A 26,473-nucleotide genomic window follows, 5' to 3' on the forward strand; every position below is an offset into this window, starting at 1 on the left:
CAGGGCTGCTTGGTCTCCCCACCTGGGGCCCTTCTCAGCCGCCAGAGGAGCCTGCCCCAAGCCCACCCTCATCCTCTTGGCCTCATGGGAGACACCTCCACTGGGTTCCTGCTGCAAAGGGCCCCCGGCACCTGCTTACCTGGATTCAGGTGGCCCTGGTACCCGTAAGCTCCCTTGGGACCCAGAGACCACCCTGATGTCGCCTCACCTGGACGCTGCTCCCAGGACACTGTGCTGGCAGACTGGACGCACCCCAGCCCTGGGCAGCCCCTGCTCTGGGGTGGCGGGAGCTGTCCACGTGTCAGCCCCTGCCACCAAGGCGATGGTGGCCCTCTGCGCCTGGATGCTGCAGGAGGGCTCCTTGGCGTTGTCTTCCCAGGAAGTGACCACCTGAGTTAACTGGTCTTTGCCTTTAAGAACTGGGGTCAGGGCTTGGCCAAGGGCGAGGGCCTAAACCATGACCGACCACAGAGACCTGGCTCTACCTGGGGCCCCAGCCGGGTCTGGGGCGGGGGTCACTCTGTGCCACAGTGGTCCCGGGCCTGGGCCTGAAGGCCCAGCTCTGAGTCTCCTTAATCCCAGGGGCCACCAGTCCTGCGGCCTCACCACCTGCCCCCTCTTCTGTCTCACTCTGAAATGGGGCGGAGGAGAGCGTTTGGGGCCCTGAGGCCAGCCTTGGTGAAGCCCTTCAGGTACCCGCCAGGTGGCGATAGAGATGAGCTGGTCTTGCCCTGCGAGGCAGCTGGCGCTGGGGGGAAGAGGGGGTGCAGGTGAAATTCATTCTGTGGTCCCCCCAGCCCTGCCCACTGACTTCACAGGCAGCTGGGATAGCTGTCTGGGCCTCTGCTGGCCCACGGTGGTGTTTCAGCGTCTCCCTATTCCTGAATGCCCACTCCTGGACGGTTCACACCTGCCACCTCTCAGGGTGGGGCCCCACGCATGCCCCATTGTTTGCCCCTGTCTTGGGTTTCTCTGTGTTTCATTCGCTGTCCATCTTCCTGGCTGATAACTCTGCACCTCTCCCCAGGGCTCTCTCCTCACCCTAAAGCCCTGACTCACTAAGGTGGGATTTCAAGCCCTGGATAGGCTGGGTCCAGCTTAGTCTGGGGGCCCCTCCGAATCTTTACGGCCCTCGGGCAGCCCGAGCAATTCCTGATCTGGAAGGTGGGGTGCTGACCTTTCCTCTGCGGATACTTTGCTTCTGGGCCCTGTTGGCTGCTCCCATTTCTCCCCTTCCCCTCCCCTTCCCCTCCCCTTCCCCTCCCTGTCATCTACCAGCCTGAGCTCACCCCTCAGTTCTCTGACCTTCCTCTCAGCACGCCCTCCATCTCCTGTGCGCCTTTGGCCCCGAGGTGCCTGGAGTTCCCCTCCAGCTGCTCTGGTTCCCAGGAGCCCAGAGAGGACAGAGCAAGTGGCAGAGGGCTCTGGGCAGCCTCCTCCTCATCGGCCAAGCAAGCCTTAGCCAGGAGCTAGGCTAAGCCATCCAGTTCCCTCCCCTATTGTGCAGGTGGAGAGACCTACTCAGAGAGCGGCAGGGACCTACTCGTTGTCTTTGAGAAAGTCTGACAGGGAGTCAGGACCAAAAGACGAGGGCTAGGTCTTCTGGACCTCACTGAGCAGCAGGGGGAGGGTGGGCAAGGTTTCTGGAGCCGGTTCAGGGGTCCCTGAGTGGGGAGGGACAGAAAGGAAACCAGAGAGGCTGAGCGACATGCCTCAGCTGGGCGAGGGGACATGGACTCACCACTGTTCCCCATCTCCCATCCCCCGTGCCTTGGACCGGGAGGGAGGCGAGGCTCAAGACACGCAGGGGAGAGTGGAATGAGCTCCTGGTGTCCCAAATGCCCTAGCTCTCCCCAACTTGCCCCTCACTGGTTGGCCTAGCAGGGGGAGGGGAGAGAGGGGGCTGCGCGTTCTCTCTCCAGCAGGCCAGGCAGTGACCCCCTAAGTCAAAGCCAGGGCACTGCCTCCTTCTCTGTCCTACAGCTGATGACGTGCACAGGGCAGGCGTGCAGCGCGGTTCTACATGGAGAGGGGTTGTCACCCCTGGGCATGCAGGACCTCGGATCACATAGGCCTGGGGCCGCCCCTGCTCAGGGTTCATGGGCACTGTTCTCCTGGCGACCCCTGGCTCGGGCCTCTGCAGGGCGCTGGGCCGCAGCCCAAGGCTTCGAAGGAGCCTTGCAGCCAGCCCATTCCGGCCTCTTGTCACCAGCCTGCCGTCCCGCTTCTGCTCCTGCAGCAAGACGACCTCCTTGCAAGTGTGCAGGATGTGGAAGCCAAGGAGGTCAGCTTGGGCAATGGCTTTGGAGACACCTCTTGCTGGCTGACGTCACCCACTTGTCCCTCCTGCCTCTCTGCCTACCCCTTTCTGTTAGCAGTATTGTCTCTGCTCACTCATTCGGGTGACATTTGTTCTGTCCTCTGTCCTCGTCCTCTTGGCTGAACCCTGGCAATGGCGACATGGTCCCCTCACAGCCCAAGGGCTCCTTGTCGGTAGGAATGACTGCGGCCTGTGACATGCTCACACGTGGCCGTTTCTGGGACCTCGGGCGGCTCTGCTGGCTGTTTCGTATGGACTGAAGAATAGCCCTGTCTCTCGTCAGCAGGATTTAGGTGGGGGGACACAATGGGGACCTGGTGTAACTTTTTCACACCCAGAAGAAAGAAGCTACCCTCAGTGAGATGTCAGGTGGACACCCTTAGAACTCTGCCTTCTCACCTGGAATGCATTCCCGCCCAAAGCCAGAGGGCTGGCTTCAGTGCACCCCTCCTGCGAGTGGGGGGGGATGGTCACAAGTGGGAAGCTAGTCCCCACTGTAGGCCACGCGGGAACATCAACCACCAGGCAAACCAAGCCAATCCGACACAACGTTTATTGCTGCGCAAGCATGTGTCTTCTGGCTGGGCTGTGGGCAGGAAGCCTTGACCTCAGGGCGCAGGGCGGACACATGGTGCCGTGACCACCAGGCGCTTGGCTGGATGGTGCATGGCCCACAGGACTCCCCGGCCACACTGCAGGGAGGGTCGGTGGGAACGGGGCTGCAGGGCCGGGGGTAGTGACAACCAGTGGTGATACAAATAACCAAGGGGATCCAGCGTGTTACAAGATATAAAAACAGCAGTAAAAAGTCTGTGCGCACACTTGCCCATCAGCCAGGGTTGAGTGCGAACCCCGCTGTGAGACAAGAGCAGGTACTGCTGGCTGGGAGGCTCCGGTTCCTGCTCTGTGGAGGAGGGGCAGCAGTTCCCGCCGTGCTGGGCTGGCGTGGCGCCGAAGGGCCTGCGAGTGCGCGTCTCTGAGCCTAGCTCCCACAGTGGGCACCATGGGTGGGCAGCCAAGCGCATGGGTGGCTTTGGTGGCAGTCTCCTCGAATTGTTCCGAACTTCCTGGGACCGCTCCACTTCAGCAGGGACTCTGAAGGGAGCTGTGCTCCCCAAACTAGAACTCCTTTTCAGAAGCATTGGCCTCAGGCAGAGCGGTTCACTCACCTGGAGTGGGGGGCAGCTAGGAAGACCCTGGGGAGGGGACTGCATCTTCAGAGAGATGCCCCAACGGCAATGCTCAACCCGAAGGGACTTGACAGCAAGGTTGGGACTCCGGGCACTGCTGAGGCGGTGGTGCTGCGTCACGATTCAAGGGCCAGACCTTCCTCAACCATGTTCCCACTGTATTATTTGGGGGTGGGTGGTTGCCTTTCTCCATAGGTCAGGAGAAGGGGTGGAGTTCCTTAAGAGTATGCAAATTTCTTGCCATTGATTGGCAGAGAGGGCTTTTGAGGGAGGAGTCTGATGGCTGCGCTCCACCCCACGGCTCTCAGGGCTCTTGCTCACTTAGTGGCTCCAGGTCTAAGCACCGTTGTCTCCCAACGCAGGTGCAAGAGCAGCATTCTCCAGGGGCTTCTGGACAGTGACCTGGGAGCCAGGGCAGCCTCTGAGCCCAGGGCTGGGGCTGGCTTCGCCCCGGTAGGCCTCTGTCCCCAGGGTGCCACCCCGGGTGGGTAGGTGCGGGCGGGTGGGGCCTCCCTGGGCCCCCGGGAGCCTGGCAGTCAGACTAGGGAGTCCTCCGCCTGGAAGCTGGAGCAGCGGCGCGCGCTGGGGCTGACGCGGGTCAGCAAGGAGACTTGTGTACTGCACGTGGCCGCGCTGCTGCCTCCTGGGGGGTACTGGTATTTGGGGCCCCAGCCCAAGATGCCCTGTAGGTTCCAGCGCCGCCACTTCCGCCGGAGCTCTGCCTGCACCTGGGAGAAGGGAGGGTGGTCACACCTACAAAGGCTTTTCCACTGCTGATTGGGCTGTTTTCCAGTTAGCGGTCCAGTCCTGTGCTCTTGGGGAGTCTACACTGAGAGACCCGGAGGCTCCCTTGGCTGGGAGCAGAGTTGGGATACTAGGGGCCAGGGTCAAATCAAGGCCTCGGAGCATGGGGGGTGGGGGAGGCAGAGAAGATCGCAGAATGAGGCATGCTGCCTGGGGTGGCTGCACCCCCATTCTCCTGATCCCTGCCCCCCAGGAGCTCACTGAGCTCATCCAAGCGGGGTTCTGGGCTTCGTAATCAGGGCTGCGCTGGCACGCAGCCTTCACTGGCTGGCCCCATTGGTCCCCACTCCCCCTGCACACAGCCACTGAACGGGCACTTCCCAGATTCCCAGGGGACACCAGTCTGCTGGAGGGTGGGTGGGGGGTCACTCAAAATGCAGACTCTAAGTCAGCAGGCCTGGCATGGGCCAAGAAAACGACATCCTTAACTAGGTCTCAGATGCCACCACTGACTTCCTCCTCCGAGGACCACATGCGGAGCAGCAAGGTGGAACCGATCCTCACTCTGCTCATATCCCATCAGTCTCTGGGCCCCGGGGTCCGGGAGGGGCTTACCTCGCCATTGAGGAAGCAGTAGAGGACAGCCACCACGAAACCCTGAGGAGGAAGGGGGTGGGGCGGTTGAGGCAGACACACCGCAGGAGCCCCCACCTCTGGCCCCAGCCCCGGGTCCCCCCGGCTAAGCACAGGGCTACCGAGTCCACAGCAGGAGCTCCATCAATACTCATTCCAGTCCAATGACCGCGATCCCGAGGCTGGAGGCCAAGGCCCCGGGTTGAATTCCCTTAAAGCCCTGAGAAGAGCGCAGCCTTCAGCCAACAATCCGTACCTGGAAAGACCCCACGACGAGCTCGAAGACCAGTTTCACTTCCGACTTGAAGTTGTCGGGGAAGAAGGCGAACATGGTGTAGTGCACTCCGAACAGGGGGATCAGCAGGAGAGTGGACTTGGCCAGCCTCCTGGGGGCGGGGGGGGGGGGGGGGGGGGGGGGGGGGGGGGCGGCAGTGGGTGGGCGTGTCCACACACGTGGACACGATAGGGCCTGGTGCGGGGGCGGCTGAAGCACGGAACATGGGGACAACGACCAGGATGTGTGGGGACGAACTTTTGGCTCCCGTGTCGAGTGCATCTGCAGCTATCCCTGTTGCGCACCTGCGGAGGCCACGCCCTCATGCCGCCCAGCCCTCCCCGCCCGGAGGGAAGCAGGAGAGGGAAGGAAAGCCCTCTACTCTCAGCCTTCTGGGAGGGAGCGCATAAAGGGGCCAGGGCTGAACCTCGAGGATGATGCATAGTCGTGGTGTCTCCGGCTCTGTGGCGGCCAACGGGGAGATGTTCTCAGGCCACATGTGATCCCGCTCCCCCTTGCCTGGTCTCAGTTTCCCCATACTCTATGCGGTCTCATCACGGAAAGGGGACCCACTGCAAACTCTGAAGTGCTCTGGGCACTATCAAGCACGATGAATCCAGAAGCGACCAAGTCTCTACAGAAGGGGCCTAATGAGTGGGAGGGGCCTGATGAGTGGGAGGGGCCTGGTGAGTAGGAGGGGCCTCTGTGCTTCCGTCTCCTGCCTTACCAGTCAGTCCCCGGAAACTCGGCCCGAGGTCCCACAGAAAACTGGGGCAGGGAAACTGGCCTTGCTTGCCTCTCTCATCCCTTCCTCGACCTGGTTCTCAGCCACGCCAAGATCCGGAGTACCGCCCACCCCTCCTTGGCTGCAAACCTATCGCACGCGCCGAGGCTGGCAGATGGAAGTTTTCTTTAAATTGAAGCCCTTGGGGGAGGTGGAGAGTGGGAGCTGACAGCCCCTCCTCGGGAAGCTCCGTCTCCCCCTCCCCCCGTCCCCACCTACCAACAGCTGTTCAGTTGCCATCTCACTCACGTGGACCTGGCAATGACCGGCTGGCTCCCTCTGCCTCAGATTCAAGCCCTTTTGAATAGTTGAATGTGGAAGGGGAAAAACGAGGCCCCACGGGCCAAGGAGAGGACGAGAGGGCACAGGCCCGAGCTGCTACCTGCCCCTTGGCACACTGCACACCTCCGCAGGGCCTTCCCTGCGGAGACTGGGAGAGAAGCCCCGCCTACACGCCCAGCGGGAGGGAATGCCGGCACTCCAGGGGCGCCAGGCTTAGTCTCCTCGGAGAGGTCACGGGATCCCAGAATAGCATCCTAACTCCGGCAACGCCTGGCATTTTAGCCAGGCACCTTAAAACAACTCCCCCAAGAGAACCCAAGCCAAGAAGAACATTCTAGAATCCCAGGACTAGAAGGTCCTTGTGGGATTCCCGGCTTGTCTTGTCTGTGCCGCACTGGTAACCTGCTCCCATCTGTGGGCGTGCAGACTCCTGCTCACCGCCCTCAGCTTTCCTAGTTTCTTTTGTTCTGTCTCTGAGCCCATTGTTCTCGAGAGAGCCTTCCTGTTTCTCCAGTCCTCCCAAGCACGGGGAAGAACCCTCACACCTTTCTAAGCCCGGAGCATGACCGCTGTCCCATGGACACTGTGTCCCCTCCCATCCCTGCCATGTGACATACTCCCAAACCCTTGAGTGGAGGGAGTGCGTGTCAGCTTCCTCCCCTGTAAGATAAGGACAATTTCAGGGGACTGTGGGGATGAAATGAGAGGATGGTGGATGGAAACCCCAGCACATGCCTAGCACGTGAGCTGCAGGTGCTGTTACTCTTCCTGGGGACTGCTGAGCCCTGAATACGGGGGTCGTGTTGGTGGGCTGGGGGCTTCCCCAGGGCATTCATCCCTTGCGTTTATTGTCCCTTTTCTGTGCCAGGCACATGCCAGGGCCTGGGCACACAGTGTGAACAAGACACGGGTTATCTACTGTCTTCTCGCGCTCCCTGGCGTGGCCGCAGGTTTGTACCTGGATCAGATCACGTGCTAGGAGAGGTGACTGCAGGAGAGGCAGACGCGGGACTCGTGTGGGGCTGCTGGAGGGGACGCTCGTGGACTGGCCAGGCCATGGGGCGGCGGTGGGCAAGGGCACGCGGGACGATTTGAGGATCAGGGATGGGGGTACCGGGACAGCCAGGCCACTGGGGGCACACTCACGAGTAGGGGCTTTTTTCACTCTTCCTCACGTCTGGGGGCTGCAGTTTCTGCACCAGGATTCGGATGATGAGAACAAACATGATGAAGTTTACCTGGTGGGGGGGGGGCAAGGTTGAGCAGCAAGAGAGGGAAGGCCAGGGTGTCCAGCCCCCTGGGCTGATGGCCTGCCTTGTCCCCTAGGCCCCTGCCACCCCTCCATTTTCACTGTCTTCTAGTTTTTCCCCTCTGGGAGAGTTATCTGGGAACTCTGCTTCCCATCCTGAGGCCAGGGCCTCCCAGGCCAGCTTCTCCACTCGAGAGGAAGAACTGGGGGCAGGGAACGGACAGGGATGCTCCCCCATTAGGCACCGGAAAGTCTAGATCTCAGTTCTGACCTAGACGTGAATTCCCTGCGCACAACCTGACAACCCAATCCGGGCCTCAGTTTCCCCATCTCTGAGTGCTGGGAGGAGGCCTTACCAAGATGGATGTGAGGATGGGTGCCTTTAGGATCCACCACAGCAGCGAGGAGTCGATGGTGTCCCAGCATCTGGGCAGAGGCGGGAGGGGAGGAGGAGAGAGGCGGACCTCGGCTATAGAGACGGTCGGCAGCTCTCCCCGTTGACCCCCGCTCTGCCCCCAACCCCTTTAGAAGCCTTGGGCCCCGACTCTGTTGCTCCCAAGTCCCTCTCAGCCCACCCAGGGAGTCAGCCCCAAGCGATGGCAGCCAGGAGGAGGGGGCAGGGTGACAGCTCACCCATAATCCTCAAAATGGATCTTGGTGATGGTCCACGCCATGATGAATACGCTGGGCACCCCTGTGAGGGCCAGAGGAGCGAGACAGAGGAGAGGGCGTGGGAGGCAGGGAGGGGCAAGAGGGAGGGGTTAAGGAGGAAGAAGCAGAGAGGGAGGGAGAGAGCACAGGGTGGATTTCCAGGGCGGGCCTGTGGGATGGCATAGGTTGTTCCCTGTGCCCCACGGAGGGGCTGAATCTGTGGCCCGAGGGGCTGTGCCCACCTAAGGGGAGAGTCTGTTTCTAATTTTGGCAGAGGCACTCTATAGGCCAGCAGTGGTTCTGTGTATTTCAAGGGCTGTAGGGGAAGTGGCAAGATATGCATAGAACCTGCTGGTCCCACAGTTCAGCCTCGAGGATGCCTTCACTGCCCCCATCCCCACACACACACATTTGGGGAATGTTAATTGCCCCTTGGCTAGAGCATTGCAGGCCTGACCTACAGCCCACCAAGACCTAAGACTGCGGCCTGGGCTGGCACCCGCCCCCTGGTGAGCCCCCCTCCCCGCCCCAGGCCTTGCTCCCTCTGTCCCCAGCCTGGCGGCCCTCCCCAGTACCATACCCCAGCCGATGAGTATGTACCCCCAGAAGTACTTCCGCTCGGAGAAGAAGGAGACCGCGAGCAGGGTGTACAGGTAGAGGCCCTCCACCAGCAGCCAGAAGTAGTTGGCCATGACACAGTACTGGAACAAGACCACGACCCGCCTTGCAGCCCACCTGCTGGGGAGGGAGCGGACAGCTAGCAGGGGTCCTCGCCTGCCCACGCCTCTGTCCGGGGCGACAAACACAGCTGCCGTAGAGCCAACTTAACCTTTGTTATTTTTTTGTTCGTTATGCCCTAAAAATGCACGCAGTGCTTTTGCAATGATCCCTGATTTGAGATCATCTGATGCGTTGGGAAAAGCTTGTGGTTTTCACGATCCATCTATCAATTTACCATCTTCTTATTTATGTAATTGCCCGCCCACCTAAGCACCCAACCATCCATCTTCCTCCCTGTTTATCTATTTATTCACCCGCTCACCCACCAGACGTCCGCTGCCAGCTCACCCATGTACACATCCACATGCCGTCCATCATCCACTCATCTTCCCGCCCCCTCCCCCGCCCATCCACACACTCACCTGACTGCCTCCCCATTCACCTGCCTATCCACCTATAGGTAGGTGAATAGGTGTCTAGTAGGTACTAGATATCTACTACCAATTCACACACCTCACCCTCTGCCTATCCGTCCATCCACCTGTCTACCCACCCACCCCTCTGCCCACCATCTATCCAGTGTTTCTTCCTTCATCCATCTAGCCTTCCGCCCTCCTTAGCCATCCACGCACTATTTACTCAGCCATCCCTCTTCCTACCTCCCCAACCACTCAACCCCCCCACCCCACCCCCCACTCATTCACCTTGCTTGCGTTTGCAAGAGTGTGAATGAAGGTGTAGGGGTGTGGGCTGCGGGCTGCGGAGTGGGTCCGGATGCAAGCGCTGAGGAGGGATGGGAACCGAGAAGAGGGAAGTGGGGAGGGAAGGAGAAAAGAGGGAAGAATGGACAAGGGAGGGGTGGCCGTTCCTCCTGCGGGCCAGAGGGGCTGGTGAAAGAATGAGGCCCGCAGGTGGGTGGGGGCAGTGGAGGAGTTATGGGTGACCCCGGAGTAGGACAATCGGGGAATCCGGGTTGATTAGAAGGTCTTCTGTGCTCTCCTAGGAACAGTTTTCCATTTCAGATCAAGCCCAGACACCTGCGAGCCAGAGCTTAAAGCTACCTCCTCTGGGAAGCCCTCTAGCACTCCCAGACCATGGGTCCCACCCTTCCTTCCTGCGCCCTTGGCTTCGAGACATCCTCGGAGAGCAGGCTGCCTTCCTCTCCCAGTGGCTGGGAAGCCCTTCTTCAGGCCTCACGCCAGTCCTTCCTGCGACGGACGTGCCTGCTTCTCCCAGCCTCCCACACTTGCTTTGCAACAATAACTCGGCTTTTGAACAGGACGGTTCTGTGCGCTTCTCGCAGCCTTCGAAAAGCTTCATGGAACTGGGAAGCCAGTCTCGCAATGACCCGTGCCGAGCCTGCTGGAGGCTGCACGCGGCTCCCCGGGCTCTGCGCTGACCCTGCGTGTGTCCAGATCCTCTGAGGAGCTCTGGGCACAGCCAGCGTGGCTCCCCTGGGCTTTCCTTTCCTCTCGGTGCGATGCCTGAGACTCCGCCATCATGGGTGAACTCTCTGGGGGGAAGGCGCTGCTGACCCCGGAAACCAGGCACTGCCCCTGCGGTCCCCCCTGACGTTCAGGAGTGAGTGGGAGCTGGGGCTGGTCCCCAGCTCCATCCTGGCTGGAGGACACTCAGGGAGGGGGTCCCGAGCTCAGAATCACCTGGAGACAGACCCCTCAGTGACAGCAGTGAATTCTTAGATGCTCTCTTGATTCCTGTTCTCAAAGATGCCCCTGCACTTACTGATGGCGGGGGAGATCAGAGGAGGAGGGCCGTGCATCTGAACTGGCTCCACAAGGCAAGGGAGTGGGGGGAAAGGGTGGCGTGCTGAGCAGAGCCCTGGGTGTGCAGGTGGCAGAGGGCAGGGTGGAAAGCAAGCTTGGAAGTCCTTGCCCAGATGGGGAAACTGAGGCAAGGAGTTTCCTAAGGTCACATGGGGAGCTTGCAACCGAGCTGGGATGGGGACTGCGGGCTCCGGTTATGAAGTGCCCCGTTTCCTGCCAACATGAGATGTTTCTCCCCGGCAGGGGCAGGTTGGCGAACCCCCAGGCGGCTGAGCACCCTCTCCTGTTGTGGGGAGCGGAGTGGGATTCCAGGAGCTCCCAGGTGGGGTTGTGGGGGTAGGGGCTGGCCATCCTTGGAGAGAGAAAGAGGAAGAAGGAAAGAGAGAGAGGAAGAAGGAGGGGGGGAGGAGGAGGGTCCTTTCCAGTGAGAGGAGGTGAAGGGGAGACGGGGTGCCTGGCAGGTCCTCACCGGGGCCACAGGGCAGCTGTCTGAGTGGCCGCTGTCGAAGAGGGTCAGGTCCTTGACGAGGACAGAGACGGCCCTCAGGATGAAGGACAGGAAGAGGTGCAGGTGGATGTAGTTCCGCGTGCAGTGGAGCTTCCTGGGTGGGGCGGGTAGAGTGGGGGGGCTGAAGGGGCCTCAGACCACCCCCCCCCACCAACCAACACTGTCCAGTACTCAGAGCAGGGGTAGCGTGGAGGGAGCATGTGGCCCTGAGTGCTGGCCCTGCCCCAGAGGTCTTCCCTCCCCGACCACCGTGTGTAGCTGGGCCTCCGGGTGCCTCAGTCCAGCGCACAGGCCCCACCCTTTGATACCCTATGCTGGGGTGCAAGGCCATCCTGTGGGGGACAGGGGGACAGTGAGCCTAGCCTCGTCCCTAGGTGGGGCTGGCCAGGCAGGGCGTCCAGGGCAGGCCCGTGTGCTGCCTGGGGGACGACAGAGGAGGGGCAGGCACACCTGGGCCGGGCTGGGCTCAGGCGCCGAGTGACTCGGCTGGGTTTGCTCTGGCGCTTGTTGCCGGGGCCGGATCTCACCTGAACAGACTCAAGATGGCGGTGGCGATGAGCAGGCTGGCGAGGGACAGGCTGTGGCCGATGGTGTAGCCGGTCTTTATGGAACTGTAGAACAGCTGCTGCTGTTGGAGGAAGCGAGGTGAGGATCTTGGGGGGCGTGGGGGGTGAACTCACCTAGGGGCGTTGGCAGGGGCGTGGAGCCCCACATCCCCTGCCTTGGCAGAGGAGGAGGCCGATGTCCAGGGCTCCCAAGGGCAGCCGAGCGGCTCCCTTGAGGACCCGACCCCCTGACTCCCCAGGTTCCACAGAGGGGACAGGACTGCCTCCCAGGGTGGGGGCTGAATTCAACCCCCCTCTCTCCTCCTTCACAGGAAAAGTCACTGAGGCAAAGAGCGAACCCCTCACGGGGTCCACCTGTCCACGCACGCTGCAGCCACGCGTCCGGCACCCCCAGTGCCCAGCAGCCTGGGGAACCCGGACCTCTCGCCCTTTGGATCCCCACGTGGGGACACACAGGGGTGGGGGAGGGGAAGAAGGCCCTGCGGGTGGGGACACATCACACGGGGGGTCTCGGGGGCTGGGTCAGCAGGATGAGGGGCAGTCGGCCTTTCAGGGGAGGTGGGGCAAGAGGGTCCCAAAGGCTTCTCGCCAGCGCTCTCCGGACGTCCTCCCCAGGGCGACACGTGCAGAGCGCAGAGCGACGGTCACAGGGCCACCCCCGCCCCCAGGAGAGGCGAGAAGTTAAGAGGGATGCAGGAGACTGGGATCCTGCCTGCTTTGAGGATCCCTGAGGACAGTCCACCCTCTCGGGGGGGAGTGGAAGCCCTGTCTGGGAAGGTGTCTGCGGGTGACACAGATGTCACCACAGACAGACAGACACACACCCGTGCATTCCCGCAGCAGAGCAGCCGGGGCTCCTAGCGGAGGACTCCAATCCACTGCAGCCTCCCCATCAGCATCCCCGCCCGGCTCCTGGCCCCTCGTCCCGACCTGCTCTGGGGCAGACCCCTGTCCTGGGACTGAGACCGGCGATGCTGCCCCTGTCCCCGACTGACTGTTGGGCATCCGAGACTGGTTCCTTCCGGGACCTGCCCCTCGGGTTCCCCTCTGCACCTGACCGGGAAGGCGGTGCCTGCCTGCCTTGTCACAGCCAGGGCTGGAGCCAGGTTCCCGCCAGGCAATGGGGTGGCCTGGCCAAGGGAGGAGGCTCAGCTTTTGCTGGTATGAGCCACCCTCAGGAAAGGACACTCACGTCAGGGGCAGCCAGGGGGTGAGTCCCCGGAAATTCAGGCCTGGAGTGGGAGAGGGCGCGAGGAGGGAAGACCCCAGAAATCCTGGCTTCCACACAGATGGCGCCCCGCCCCCAACCTTGGCGGGAGAGAGTGGAAGGAGCCCGCAGGCAGGCCGAGGCACTCTGCTGGGCGCTGGGGTGCACATCGGCCCACCTCGTCCAAACTCCACTCCTTGTCGTCCAAGGCACAGGCGACGTCGTAGGGGCCGGGCTCCAGGTGTGCCCAGCCCTCGTCGGTGCAGCTGCGGCTCACGTTGCGGCCTGTGGAGGGCAGGGGCAGAGAGGGGCCGGGTTGAGGCCCGGAGCAGGGCGGGTCCCTGGGGTAGGCATGGGGCCCGGCTGCCTCTACCCTCCGCCCGACTCCTACTGACCTCTGCTATGTCAGACCGACTCCGGCTGCCCCAACCTAGACCTCCAGGGCCCCCCCCAGGGGAACCCAGGGCCCAGAGGAGCCCCTCTGGGATTCCAGGGCACCCGCTGACACAGGCGACAGTCAGAGCGGACAGTCATGGGCCCTGCCATGGCCCCTGTCGTGCCTGAACCTGTCCCCTACGTGCAACATAAACTCTGATCCTTGTGACTGAACGCCCGGATCCTTGGCTATCTGAATGATCCCTGACCCTTGTCACGGGGCCACGGGGGCAGGTTGGTGTGGCAGATGCTTTCATTGTCCTGCAGGTCCAGGCAGCAGCCCTCTGGCTGGGGCAGCTGGGGGGTGGGGCGCTAGGCTTGCCGCCTCCTCTGGGGTTGGCCTGGGTTTCCTCCCCCACGCAGAGGGGCTCAGCTGTGCTTCTGGAGGGGGACCAAAGGTGAGGCAGGGGGTGGGTGGGGGTAGAGAGACGCCCCCCCCCTGCCATAACGCCGCCACATATCTGTAATCCTCCTAAATGGGGAGGCGGGGAGTTCCCGGCAGGGGAGCCTGGCCAGGCAAAAAGGTGCGAGTGTGAGGGCCACAGCACTGCGGGATCTTGGGTTCACACAGACTGCTGAGTTTTCTCTACCAAAATAGCCATCCTAAAAAAGGTCCCTTCAAATGTCTGCAGGTAAAGCCACCACAGATTAAAGGCATGCAGACCACACAGTCAAGGCCTAGGCCCCCAGGAACATTCTGGTGACTTTATGAGTGATCCCTCACCCGGACCAAACCCACCCCCAACCCCAGGTATATGTCCCCAGCCTAGGTAAATGACTTCTTTCTAACCCTCCACGGTCTTTACCTTCCACAAGGCTCCTTCAGCTTTCAGTGGAGAACCAGGTCCCTTCCAACCCCTCCAGGGAGGACGTGTCTTCCCCAGTCTTCGTGCCTAGGAGCTGGGGTTGGCCTCAGCCCTACCCCGGCACGTCCCTTGCTCACCCGCTTGCCTCCTTGGAGTTTAAGGTCAGATGCTTGCACCTTGTCCTCTCGTCGCCCAGGGAAAGGTACCCTATTTCCTTCACATGTTCAGCCCCTAACCCTGTCTGCTATTCCTCTCCATCCCTGTGGGAGACTGGGGCCGCCAGCTGTAACTGTGCAGGCTGGTCACGGCTGGGGGGCCCCTGGCGATGGAGGAGGGGCTGGCTGGTAACTGCAGGTGCAGCTGGCCACTAGGTGGGTTCTGGAGAGAGGCTGACTCAGACCGAGGAAGGGCTGGCTACCTTTTGCTCCTCTGCACAAAGGCTCCGTGCGGGGGGGCCCCCCCCACCCCCCGCTGGCTGGGGTTAGTCAGAGGGTGGACCGCAGGCCAGGTTCTCAAGTGAAGGAGCTCTCAGCGGGGCCAGAAGGAAGAGCCCCCAGGAGGAATGCAATTAGCGGAGTGGCAGGAAGGAACACAATCAGCAGGCACTTCCTGGGATCCAGGAGAAGGCTGGTTGCCAGGCTCTGCTCATGGGAGCCCTGTGAGCCAGCCCTGGAAACTCATCTCCTACCTGCCCACGTGCTTGGCTCCCCTGGGAGAGCACTGGGCTAGGGGGGGTGCCACCCTGGAATAGGGTGTGCCTGGGACTGCTCCCAGATGCCTCAGGGAGGGCATCGGGGTGGGGTCTACCCTACACTGCTGAGGTTACCACACTGGGGCGGGGGGGGCAAGCTGGCCTGCCTCCCTCCAAAAAACACTTGACCTACCTCCTATGACTGCTCTACAAACAGGGAAACTGAGGCCCAGAGAGAGGAAAAGGTCACCCGGAGGGTGAGGTGCCCAGGAGTCTTTCTGCCCGCCCTCTGAGTCCTTTTCTAGGTCCAGCTCCTCCCTAAGTGCTTCCCTCCCCCGCGGTGCTGGTTCCCTCCCCGTGCTGCCCCCAACGGGATCTTTGCATGGTGGCTCTTTCTCCCGACTCCAGGGCTCTAGCGCCCGTCCCCGAACACCTGCCTGACATTGCACCCCACCCCGCGGGCCCCTCCCAGCGCTGCTGACCACTTGGGACGTGTGTGTCTGTGTTCTTGCCCAGTGTCTCTCCAGCTGGGATGCTAGCCGCCGGTGGGCGGGCAGTGGGGCCGTTCGACGCCCCTCACTGTCCCGTGCTTGTCTAGCCCAGTGCCCGTCACTTAGCACGTGACAGTGTGTCAATGAAAGGATGGCAGACCACATTATGTTGTAAGCCTCTTTGATTATCTCTTCAAGAGGCTCCCCCGTTTCTTTTCTGCCAATATACGAGCATTCATTTCAGCAGAGGTAGGTAAGCAAGGCCACGTGGTGGATCCATGGAGCTGGAGAGGGCCTCAGCTCCAGGCAGTGAAAGACTGAGTCAGGAGCGGGCCGAGACAACGGGAACACAGAGCCATAATTTAATCAAGTCCCTGTCAATCAATCAGTCATTAATTGCCAAGCAAACATTCAGTGAGCCCCTCCCATGTGGTTATCTTTATGTAAATAGTTAATCAAATTCCACGAATCCTTCAAAGGCCTGATGCCAGAGCATCCTCTTCCAGGAAGTCCCCCCGGATTGCTTTGGTCCCTTTGACACGTTCCCTTTCCTTCTCAACCCCACTCCAGTTGGTGCCTTTTGTGCCACCCAGCTCCTTCACTCCAACCCAGGGCTCTTACCTTGAAGGGGGGAGTCATAGCTGAAGGGGCAGGCCAAGACGGCCACCTGGCCCCGAGGGGTGGCCGGCCAGCAGGTGATGTTGTCCCACATCTTGCTGCAGCCTGGTGGGGGAAAGGCAGGGGGTGCATGGGTCAGCATGGCCACCAGGTGCCTCCAGCCTCTCTTCCTCCTCCTCCTCCAGGCTCCCACCTCCAGGAGCCTGTGGTCGAGGGGGAGGCACAGACAGCCCTGCCAGGCTGTATGAGCTTGTCCTGACAAGGAGTGGAGAGGAGGCATGACTACACTCCATGCTTCTCAGTGAGGGACAGAGCGCCCCCTGGGAGTGTTTTGAACAGTAGTGGGGGGCGGGGACTCCTATTTTGCGGATTGCTGTCTCACTCCTGGATTTGATGGGCAGGACCCAGGGCCCGCAGGGCCCTGCATGGCGAGGAAATGCAGAGCTTCCGAGAGGCTTTCAAATGAGCGCGGGGGGGGGGGGGGCGTTCGTGTTGGTGACATCCTTTGGCAATGACCACAGCCTGGACTCTTACTCCATTTCACACGCAAACCCACGGCACTCCAGGCACATTGAACACACACTGTTTTTCCTGGCGCGCAACCGCTGAGTGGAGGGAGGGAAGACTGGGTCCTGGCGCGTGGGTCGGCGCTTTGGAAGATCGCGTTCCCCGCAGCGAGGCCGCCTGAGCCAGCGACGCAGCCGCTGACAGCAGCCCACCGCTACGGCTCGCCCGTTCCCCGAACCTACATTTATGGGCACAACCTTCAGACCGTGCCTTCTTATCTTTCAGTGCGATCGGGCCCGGATATGTAGATTGTATCTTCTTATTATACATGACTTTCCCTTTGATCTTTCTTCGAACATTGTTTTTTTTTTTTTTCAAAAGTGCTCATGTGTGCCCTGAATTTCATTTTGTAATGGTAAAGGAGGCATCGGAAATTATAGTTTGTAAAACGGAGGTTTGTTGACGACGGGGTGCTGGATATCCTGGGGTTCAGGTGGTTCTTGAGGGGTCTCCATACAGCTCCCGAAGCAATACGATGCCCTGAGTGGGGCCGAACTGGAGACTGTGGTGGGGTTGGGTGGTGGTCAGTTGGGGTTGAGTTTGGAGAAGACCCTGCTCACAGGCTGGGTTCTCTAGCACATTCTATCAGTCCGAGGACCTGGCTGGCGAGGGAAGTGGGGTCTCTAGGAGCCTGATTTCGTAGGCAGATGCAAACACCATGGTTTTGCCTGCTCAGGGTCTGGGTGCCTCTCGGGGACTAGGACTCCTCTGGACCCCCTCCCCCAAGGGAGGTTTAATTGTCTCCTTGCAGCCCTGCCAGTCCCACGAATTTGCTCAGGAAACCCAACCCTTGAGCCAAAGTCAACGCAGGCTGGGCCAAGCCCAGCCCAGCCCAAGTCCGAAGGTTCACCAGTTCCCAAGCAGGGGGCCTGGGAAGAAAAGGTGGAAGGAAGTCCCCACTTGAGGAAGAGCCTCGGAACTCCGAGTGCCCGAGTGGGCCGGCAGCGGGGCGGGGCACCGTCCAGGCCCGCGGGAGCCCAGTGGTACCTACTATGGAGGGCTGAGGACACCTGGATCCCCCCGGGCCGGCCAAGAGCACTGCCTGCTTTCCTTAGGGATCCCAGAACCCCTGCCCCGCCCTGTCCTGAGGCCACTGTCACCTCACTGGCTCCCAGCTCCTCCTTTATTCCTGTGCCAGGCTCTCTGGAGGCCACGTAGGGGACATTCAGGCCAGTCAATCCTGCTGGCTGTTCAAACCCATTAATAACATCAGCTGACACTTCCGTAGCCTTTGGAAGTGGGAGGCACTGTTCCACCCTCTTTCAGTGAGCCGCTGAGTTAACCCTCCCAGTTTACAGATGCGTTACTGAGGCAGAGGGCAACTGGGTGTGTAGCCCCGGGGCGTGTGGTGGTGTTGCCCGTTCACGTGCTTCGTCTCCAGCACACGCTCCTGTTTTGAACCGCTCGCTGCTGATTCCCTGGGAGTTTTTATCTGACAGCGCTGGGCACACCCTGTTTTGCAGGCTGGCAGCTGGGTCAGGCTCCTCCCCACACTTTGGCTCTCTGGGGCTCCAGGTGCGGGAACAGATTTGGAGCTGGGTGCCCGGCCCAGAGCTCGGTTTCACCAGAGGCAGCACAGAGGACAGGGACACCAGGATCTGTCCTTGGGGAGGTCATGCTTGGCCTCAAGGAGCCTCAGCCCCAGCAGGTTGGGCTGCGAGCTGTGCAGGACACAGACCAGTGGGCAGGGCGGGGAGCCAGGGAAGAGAGGCTGGTGGGGGCACGGGGCCCGGGAAGCTTCCTGCAGGAGGCAGCAGGGTCTGGAAGCAGAGGAGAGGGCGACACACACAACTCTCAGGCACAAGGGCCGGGCACCTGGAGGGCCTGTTGTCCTGGGCTGGGCCCTGGCAGTGCTTTCTGTGTGTCCACCCCACGGAGAGCCCTCAGGTCCCACCGTATGTGTCCCCGGGCCCACTGAGACACAGGGCCCAGGCTGGCTGTGCTGTGTGTACCCACTGAGGGCCACCGCCTCAACGGGAAAGAAAGCCCAACCCGGGGCCTGGGGCGGGGGGTGGCGAGGCAGAGTGGGGACCCGTGCTGGGTCACACACAGACCTGTGTGCACAGAGGGGGACCCGCTGACTGACCGGCACCGCCAGGCACCCAGAGCCACAGGCGCACATGCAAACACCCACACACGCATGCTTCCGCGGACTCGAAAAGACCAGACACACGTAAACGCAGGCACAGAGAGACACACAACTCACAGAGACACATGCACACGCACCCAAAACACGGAGACACGGCACACCAGGCTGCGTCCAGGCCACACAGACACACACAAAGACACCCGGAGTCAGACTCGGAGCTACGGACCCCAGAGGCGCAGCCGCAGAACCGGACAGACTCGGGCCAGGAGCACGCACCGGAACCTGCCGGAACACGCACAGAGCCCCACAAGGTCATGGGCGGACTCACCGCCCACTGACCCATATCTGCCCTCCTCTGGATCCCAGGCCGGCTGCCTGGTGACAGGGTGCTTGTTGGCACCTGACAGGCACCCTGTGCCAGCCATGACCTCATCAGGATCACGAGGGCGGCCTGCCCCTGGGGCCTGGGAGGAATGTGCGGGGTCTGGGGTCTGGGCTTCTCTGAGCGTCCATGATCCCGGATCCCACCGCTGGGGCCCCTGAGGCCCGGCTGCAGCCTGGGCCTGCCGCCCCTCCTTGGCAGGTGCCCAGGCAGTGGGTGGTCCCCCTGCCCCTCCCCCCCAGACCTTCATCTCAGGGGCCCGGGAGGCCGGCCTTCCTTGAGAGCTGGGGGAGGCAAAGGCCATCGGCGAGGCCACACACACCCTCCTCGGGGGCAGGGGGCAGAAAGCCTGGGCACCAGGGCCAGGGAGGAGGGACAGGGGAGGGTCACATAACTGTCAGCCTCAGAGGTGACAGGGGCCTGGGGAGCCAGGGAGACATTAAAGATGTCCCCTGCTCCTGAGCAAGGTGGTCATGGAACTTTAAGGTGGGCCACAGAGAGGTGGCATGGGAGGGAGGCCCAGGGCAGCATCCAGCCACCCCACGGCCTCCAGCCCTCCCCCTCAGCGAGCCCCGGACCCCATGCCCACATCCCCATTCCCTGGGGCAGTCTGTCTCTGGGCCTCCTGTCCCCCTAGCCTCCGTGCATCTCCCAATCCTGCCCACCCTGTGAGTCCAGCTCAGTGGGCACCTTTCAAAGGAACCCTGTGTACTTCCTCATTCCCACCTCAGGGCTGCGGGCCGGGTGTGGTGCACCCAGGGCCGGGGGGGCAGGGTGAAAAGGGGAGGGTGCTGTCATCTGGTCTGATGGTCCTGCTGGGTCTGGGCAGCTGGGGAGCACCGATCTGCGGGGGCCCCTGGCACCACTGTTCACCCCGCCAGGCTGGAGCACACCCCCCTTCCCATCGAGGAGTGGCTGGGCCCCACAGGCTCAGCCTCAGAGTCTGACCTTGACTTGTCTAACCAGCAGGATAATGAACCGATGGTTCATCTGGCCCGAGGAGGGTGGGCCGGGGTGGGGAGGTCAGTGTGTACGTTTAGGGGCCTGTGGTATGGTGTCACCTCTGGGTGTCATGCTGCCAAAGCCTAGGGTTGGGAGGAAGGACCTCAGTTTCCACCCCCGCCCTGTGGTGAGCATTCGAGACCTCTGCAGGCTAGCTTGGTTCCCCTTCTTGCTCTAGACTGCCAACACGGCTTTGGCCTTCCATGTGGTCCCTCTGGCAGTCAGGCACTGTCATGGAATGTCCCCCGCTCTCCTGCCGAGATGCTAAGAGTACAGTGGTTTAGTCCTGGAGTATGGCATTCCGGGGCCAGGTTCTCTCCGTCTCAGCTCGGTCTCAGCTGGAGGCCCAGGAACCTGACCCGGAAGTGCTCCTCCCAATGAGCTACCCAGCCGTCCTCGATGTCTCTGGCTCCCACCTGCAGTGCCCTGGTCTTCCCGTTCTGGGCAGGCTGGTGGCCATGGGCATCATCCCCGTTTTTCCTGGAGAAAAGGAGTAGGGGCCCCCAAAGGCACAGTTGGCTGCACTCACTTTTCTGAACCCCAATTTGTATGCTCTCCCAGGTAACAGCTGCGAGCTCCCCAGGACTGGGCCGGGTGCTGGGAACACGGCGGCCTGTTGGTGCCTTGCTTCTCTTTGACTCCCTGACTTCTCCCAGCATCCTCTCCTCACCACCCGGCAGCTCCCCAGCTCCCCAGCGCTCCCCCCACCAACACATGTGCAACGAATGTGACCTGGACCCGGGCCCTCGGGTGAGGGGGAGCAGGGCTCTGTGGGGGTCTGCGGTGCCTCCCTTCCCCCCCGGGGGCATGGAGGGGGCTCACCTGCTGTGTCATTCTCCGCCTCGGCCTCCTCCAGGCACTGCTGGTGCTCCGCCTCCATCATCTGAATGAAGTCGCACAACTCCCAGTGCGGCCTGGACACCCAGCCGCTCTGGGGGACAGAGACAGGGAGGGGACGCATCAGCCTCGGCTGTGGCCCCACATCTTGTGCACAGGCTCCAGGAGTGTGGGTCAAGCAAGGCCTGACCCTGACCTGCATCTGCCCCAAACTGTGTTCATTGTCCCCACAGCATGGACTGCTTTGAGGGCCCTGTCACGGCTTCTTGGTGGCTCCCCCAACAGTGTGGGGACTATAACAATTTTGTCTCTTTGCATGTAGCACGACCTGGACGGAGGTGGGAGGGACTCCTCTCGGAGCCCAGAGCTGGCCCACGGGACTCTGCCATTGTCCAGCTTGGCGGGTGGGCTGGGAGTCCTCTGTCCCTGCCTCAGTCCCTGTGTCCGGGTGGGGCTCAGCGAGTGCTACCTCATTACAGGAGTTAGAGCCAGACCTGGGAGGGATCCGGGGGTTTGGCTGAGTCTTGCAGCCCCTGTCCCCATTCTGGGAGCCTGTGCTCAGTCCCCTGGGTCACCAGCTAGGAAGAAAGGGCACACTAGCCCTCTTTGCTCAGACCTCAGCTGCCTCCTTCTTAGCTTTGGAATAATTCAAGTGAATCAGACGCAAGGCGAGGGGCTAGGGAGCTAAGAGAAGGCCTTCCAGGTTGGCTCGCCATCCTGCCGGGATCCTCTGCCTCTGGGAAGCGGAGAGAAGAGAAGAGGAAACTCAAGCTCCTCCCCTCCCCTCCCGTCCCCTAGCTGGGACCAGCCCTGCGTGCCAGGGGGACACTGGCACTGGAGCTGACACGTGAGTAGGGGTGATGGATGCCCAGGAACAGCCAGAAAACTGGGGGCCGCTGGGTGGCAAAGGGTGGGTGAAATCCTCCTCGGAGGAACCGCTGGGCTGCTGGCAGCGTCTGCGAGTCTCATGTGGCTGTTGCCCCCGGCAACTCCTTGTCAGTTTCCTCATCTCTTCCTGGGAAGAGAAGGTCGCAGCCCCAAACAGGGACTACGGGAAGGACCAGCAAGACTGCTCCAGAATCAGAGATTCTCAGCGTCTCTTCCAACTCGTCCTCCCTGCCCTGGGACAAGGTCTTCACCTCCTTGGGCCTCAGTTTCCCTGCAGGCTAAATGGGCCCGAAACACCTGCCCTGCGGACTCAGAGGGTTCTTATAGCAGCGCTGTGGGGAGACATAGATTGGAGGGGTTTCCCCGTATTTCCTTCCTTTAAGGGGGTCCCCGTCTAGCCTGTGGGCACCAAGAGTGTGACTTTGACCACGGCTCGAAGGGAGTCGACCCCACTGAGGGACAAGCGCCCACGTGCCAGGGAGCTAGCTCCCCACTACTGCGGGGGGGAGGGGTCCAAGCTGCAGCTGGACAACTCAGTGTCCAAGGGCCACACAGCCGAGTCCCTTCCACCTCAACGGCTCTCTCGTCCCTTGCTGAAGGCTTTGGTGGAGCTTCATTGGCATGGAGGTCCCCAACTTCCCCAGCTGAGCCCCACAGCTGGCCGAGCTGAGGTCCAGGGGAAAGCCTCCTTGTCCAGGATGTGTTTCAAACTTGCCAGCATCCAGACCTTCCTCACCCACATGCCATGGGCCTGGAAGCCACACAGTGACCGTGGCTCCCATCTCAGACCATGAACTTTACCTGACCACTAGAGCAGAGACATTAGCTGGTATGTCATTTAAAACTTGGCATGTTGAAAGTAACATGGATCTGTTATGAAAAGCATGTAGTTATTTGCATAACTGTTTAAAAAGAAAGGATATGAGGCTTCAAGGAAATGAGCTGTGGTCCCTCTTTGGGGTCACGTGCTTCCTCTTTTGCCCATAGGGTTATCTAGACTGAAACACTCCAGATGCCCCGCCTGAAGGGATCTGTGGCCGGCTCAGGCATGGGGAGAGGGGCAGCCAGATGGATCCTGGAGGGGGCCTCTGGGAGAGGAACATGGGGACTGGCCACCCCAGGGTATGTCCCACCAACTTGCCTGCTCAGAGCATGCTTCTCCCCAAAGTCCCTCTGCTCAGCCCTATTGTTCTCCATCAGTGGGGTCCATTCTGCCTCCTGGTCCCTCCCCAGCCTCTCCTGCTTCTCCTGCCCGTTCTCATCTCTTATCGCCCACATCATGGATGGCAGTGGGCATCTGTTGTTGCTGCCGTCTACCATCCTCCACCCTCCTCTGGTGCCATGTCCTCCTCTCTGTCTAGGAAACCACCTTCTTCCCCACTCCTAGTTCACGGGTTCTGTAGACCTCTCTTCTAGGGGGTCAACCCGTGACCAGACGTGAGCCCATGAGAGTATTCCTGTCCATGTTGCCTGGCACATGGGCCCATGTCAGGCTCTTCAGAGTGAGAAGGCTCATTCCTGGGACTCTTGGATTAAGCAATTAGGCAAGTGGATTTGTTCTTTCCCACCCAACTGGAGACCTCAAGGGATGCAGGGCCTGAAGCTACTGCCACCATCTTGTCGCCACACAATGTGGCGCCACACCAAGTGGAACACAGTGACAAAGGCCACACAGCTGATGTCTGAGGAGAGAGAAGGAAAAACCTTGGGTCTTCTTGACGTGGTCTGAGCCCCTGAAGGCAGCCATGCCTGAAACCGGCCTTTTCCAACAACGTGAGTCAATGCCTTTCTTTACAACTCAGGCCAGTTGAGGTTTCTGTCCCTGTCATCAAAAGAGTTTGACCAATAACGGTTTCTCTTCCAATCACTGAGGGCGTCAGAGGATTCCAGGCGACCCCTGCCCTCCAGCAAAGGGGGTGGGGGTATCGGGTTGGCTGCTCTAGCTGTCTCCGTTCGCCCCACCCCAGCAGCACAGTCACAGGGCCCTTCTTGGGGGGCAGCTTGGAGGGGGGCATAGGAGCCCCCGGAGTGACCTGGGGTTCTGGGATGTCTATGGAAAAAGTGAGGGCGGTCTGGGAGATGAGCCCTGACCTCACCACAATGCCGTTGAGTGCTGGGCCACATCTGGAGAAGGGGAGAGGAAACAGAGACCGAAAGAGGGCTGAGGTCACCCAGAAAAGGCCCAGTCCCAGAAGGGGCCGAAATCTCTGACCACTCATCTGGGCTGTGTCAATCCTTCTCTACCGCCTCGTTTTGGGGCATCTGGTCAACCATTGCCCTTTGGGGTTTGGGGCCAGGGCAGCTCCCTCTAGCCCTTATCACTGAGGAATTCAGGCAAACTTTGGACTTCCTCTTCCACTTATTTCCTTATTCTAAACATCCTCATTATCCTTCTGGACTCCAGACACACCAAGCTGGAAAATTCCTAGCCGGATACAGGCAAGCCTGCTGATCCATGGAAGGCTTCCAGGGTAGGATACAGCTGGGGTGTGGACTTCATAGAGAATGGGTAGTAGAGATGGGAGGGCCTTTCAGGATGTGCAGGAGCTGGACAATTAGAGGTAGAGTAAGAACATCCCAGAAAGTAGGAGCCGTGTGTATAGTAGCAGGGAGGTATGAACATGCTTAATACATTCAAGGTTGCAAGAAGCCTGGTGCGGCTGCAGCAAGGAAGGGGCCCCGGAGGCACCAGGGGACAAGCTGGGAGATACAAATAAGGGCCAGGGCTCATCGGATGCTGCCTGAGCTGGTACAGTCGTTCTCAGCCCCGACACCTACAGCCCAAGGGATCGTTACATAACGTGTATCCCCATCCTCGTTCTCCCGCCTCTGACCTCTGATGGTTCCCATGGCCTGGCAGTCAAAGGCCACACTTCAACACCGCCATCCAAGGCCCTTCCTAATCCTACCCGTGCCTGTGTGTCCCAGCTCGCCTCCCGACGTCCCGTGTGGGGAGGAGGAAGCAGGGCTTCCTCCCAAGCCCTCGCTAATTCCTGTGCTGGGCTGAGCTCCAGGAGAGCTTAAAGTCAGCCTGACCTTGCCGTTGGGTTTGAGACTTGACAGTTCCAGGACATCCTGGGTCCCCAGTGCCTTCTCTCTGATAGGAGTTCCTGAGCCCAAAAGGGACCTCAGCAAGAGTGAGTGAGTCCACAGCACCTCTTCAGTCCTGGTCCTCTGTGTCCCCTGCCACGGTGTTGGCGGGATGTGGGAGGTGACCGACAGGAAGTCTGAATCTCTGGTTGGGGTCCAGGACTAACCAAAGTCTGTTAGTCCCATCAGCGAAGCTGAGCCCCCGCCCTCTAGCCCCATTGTGAGGGGCTTGGAAGAAAGTCCTGCCTTCCCCATCCACGTGGGGCTCCTGAGATTTGGGGCACAGGCTGGAGAGGCTGAAGGTGTTGGGAGTTGAAGCTCGTAGATGCCAGGGGCTCAGAAAGACAGGGTGGGCCCAGCTCCCACGCTGTGGGCCGTACCCAGTCCCTTCCAGGGCGGCCTGAGACCACGGCAACTGGCCTGGAACCAGAGGCCCTTGGGCTGGAGAACCATGGCAGGAGGAGCCGGGGAAGACAGAAGCAGCATGCCGGGGTAAGGGGAGTCCTTCTGAGGGGCAGCTGGTCGCAGAAGTGTCGAAAATGCAGCAGGCTGGATTAGGTGAGACAGCAGAAAGAACTTCCTGACTGCAAATTACCAAGCACTGGGAGCCACCGTGGTTGATCTGTGCTTCCGGAGTTGGTCCAAAGAGGGCTTTTCCCTGTTGGGGATGGTTGGGGAGGCTGGGGTTGGGAAGTTGAGGTTACGGGGCTCAGGAGTCCCTTCCCCTTTCCCCCACTACTGTATCCTATCCCATGATTTATTTAAGCTCACCCGGATGGAAGTAACAGGCAGCAAAGAGTCTCGGGGGAAACTGAGGACCCAGGGAGACTGGAACACAGGACCTCGAGCCAGCTTCCCAGGCTACTACTCCACTCACTGTGGCTTTTGTGTTTGGGTTGGTAAGGAGATGGAGGTTTGCTGCGGAGGACGCAGGGGCCAGAGACGGAGCGGGAGGAGAGAGGGTGGGCTGGGCGTGGTGGGGGCCCAGGAAGGTGAGGTAGAGGATGGAATCCAGACGTCATGCAAAGCGGTTGAAATCAGACCTCATCTTCTTGGGAAGGGGCACAAGGGAGACTTTGGCAGGTGGTCGTAGGAACTGTCAGCGCTTGATCTGGGCGATGGCCGCACAGGTACACACATGTGTGACAATTCCCTGAGCCGTCACTTCCTATGTGTGCACTTCACTCATTAGGAACAATCTTTAAAGTCACACGAGGCATGCCAGCACCGCTTTGGAAGGGCGGCTCCTCTTACGTAGCGAGACGGCGGACGCTCGTTAAGTCCACAGGGTCTGGCACCCGACTGACTGCCTGCCACTTCCCGGGTGGGTGACCGCAGGCAGGTTACCCCACGTCATCTGCCACTGGGCACCAGGGCAGCACCACCTACTTCTAGGGCCGTGTGAAGGGTCCCATGTAAAGTACAGTAGGGGGCTACTAAGAAGTTAGCAGTCATTGCCAAAGTCCCAGCCCAGCCCCCATGCCAGGCTGCCCCTTCGTCATCAGACCCTAGTCTAACCAGGGCCTTAACGCCCTGCATGGGCTCAGGCAGTCGGAGTGTCCGACCCACTGACACGTGGCAGCTGTGCCCACCAGAGCAGAGGTCTCCAGTCTGGGAGTTCCCCTCACCCCCGCCCCCTGTCCCCCCGTAGTCATTTCTCTTCCC

At 60.8% G+C, this 26,473-nt stretch overlaps 1 protein-coding gene across 1 annotated transcript in view; it reads right to left on the reverse strand.

The window, feature by feature from the left end:
* Positions 1-2,854: 2,854 nt before the first annotated feature.
* The window catches only part of VIPR1 (vasoactive intestinal peptide receptor 1), a 28,776-nt gene continuing 5,157 nt past the window's right edge, over positions 2,855-26,473 (reverse strand). Inside the window, exons 2-14 of the mRNA XM_028518468.2 lie at positions 20,816-20,924; positions 15,957-16,058; positions 13,091-13,197; positions 11,667-11,767; positions 11,101-11,233; positions 10,790-10,800; positions 8,708-8,850; positions 8,110-8,170; positions 7,833-7,902; positions 7,374-7,465; positions 5,144-5,273; positions 4,870-4,911; positions 2,855-4,238 (exon numbers count right to left, since the gene is read on the reverse strand). Coding sequence (XP_028374269.2) covers positions 4,047-4,238; positions 4,870-4,911; positions 5,144-5,273; positions 7,374-7,465; positions 7,833-7,902; positions 8,110-8,170; positions 8,708-8,850; positions 10,790-10,800; positions 11,101-11,233; positions 11,667-11,767; positions 13,091-13,197; positions 15,957-16,058; positions 20,816-20,924 — 1,293 coding nt within the window. The 3' untranslated portion in view covers positions 2,855-4,046. The remainder of the gene's footprint in view (positions 4,239-4,869; positions 4,912-5,143; positions 5,274-7,373; positions 7,466-7,832; positions 7,903-8,109; positions 8,171-8,707; positions 8,851-10,789; positions 10,801-11,100; positions 11,234-11,666; positions 11,768-13,090; positions 13,198-15,956; positions 16,059-20,815; positions 20,925-26,473) is intronic.

The sequence above is a fragment of the Phyllostomus discolor genome, chromosome 7 (assembly GCF_004126475.2).
Source record: "Phyllostomus discolor isolate MPI-MPIP mPhyDis1 chromosome 7, mPhyDis1.pri.v3, whole genome shotgun sequence".
Classification (NCBI taxonomy): Eukaryota; Metazoa; Chordata; class Mammalia; order Chiroptera; family Phyllostomidae; genus Phyllostomus; species Phyllostomus discolor.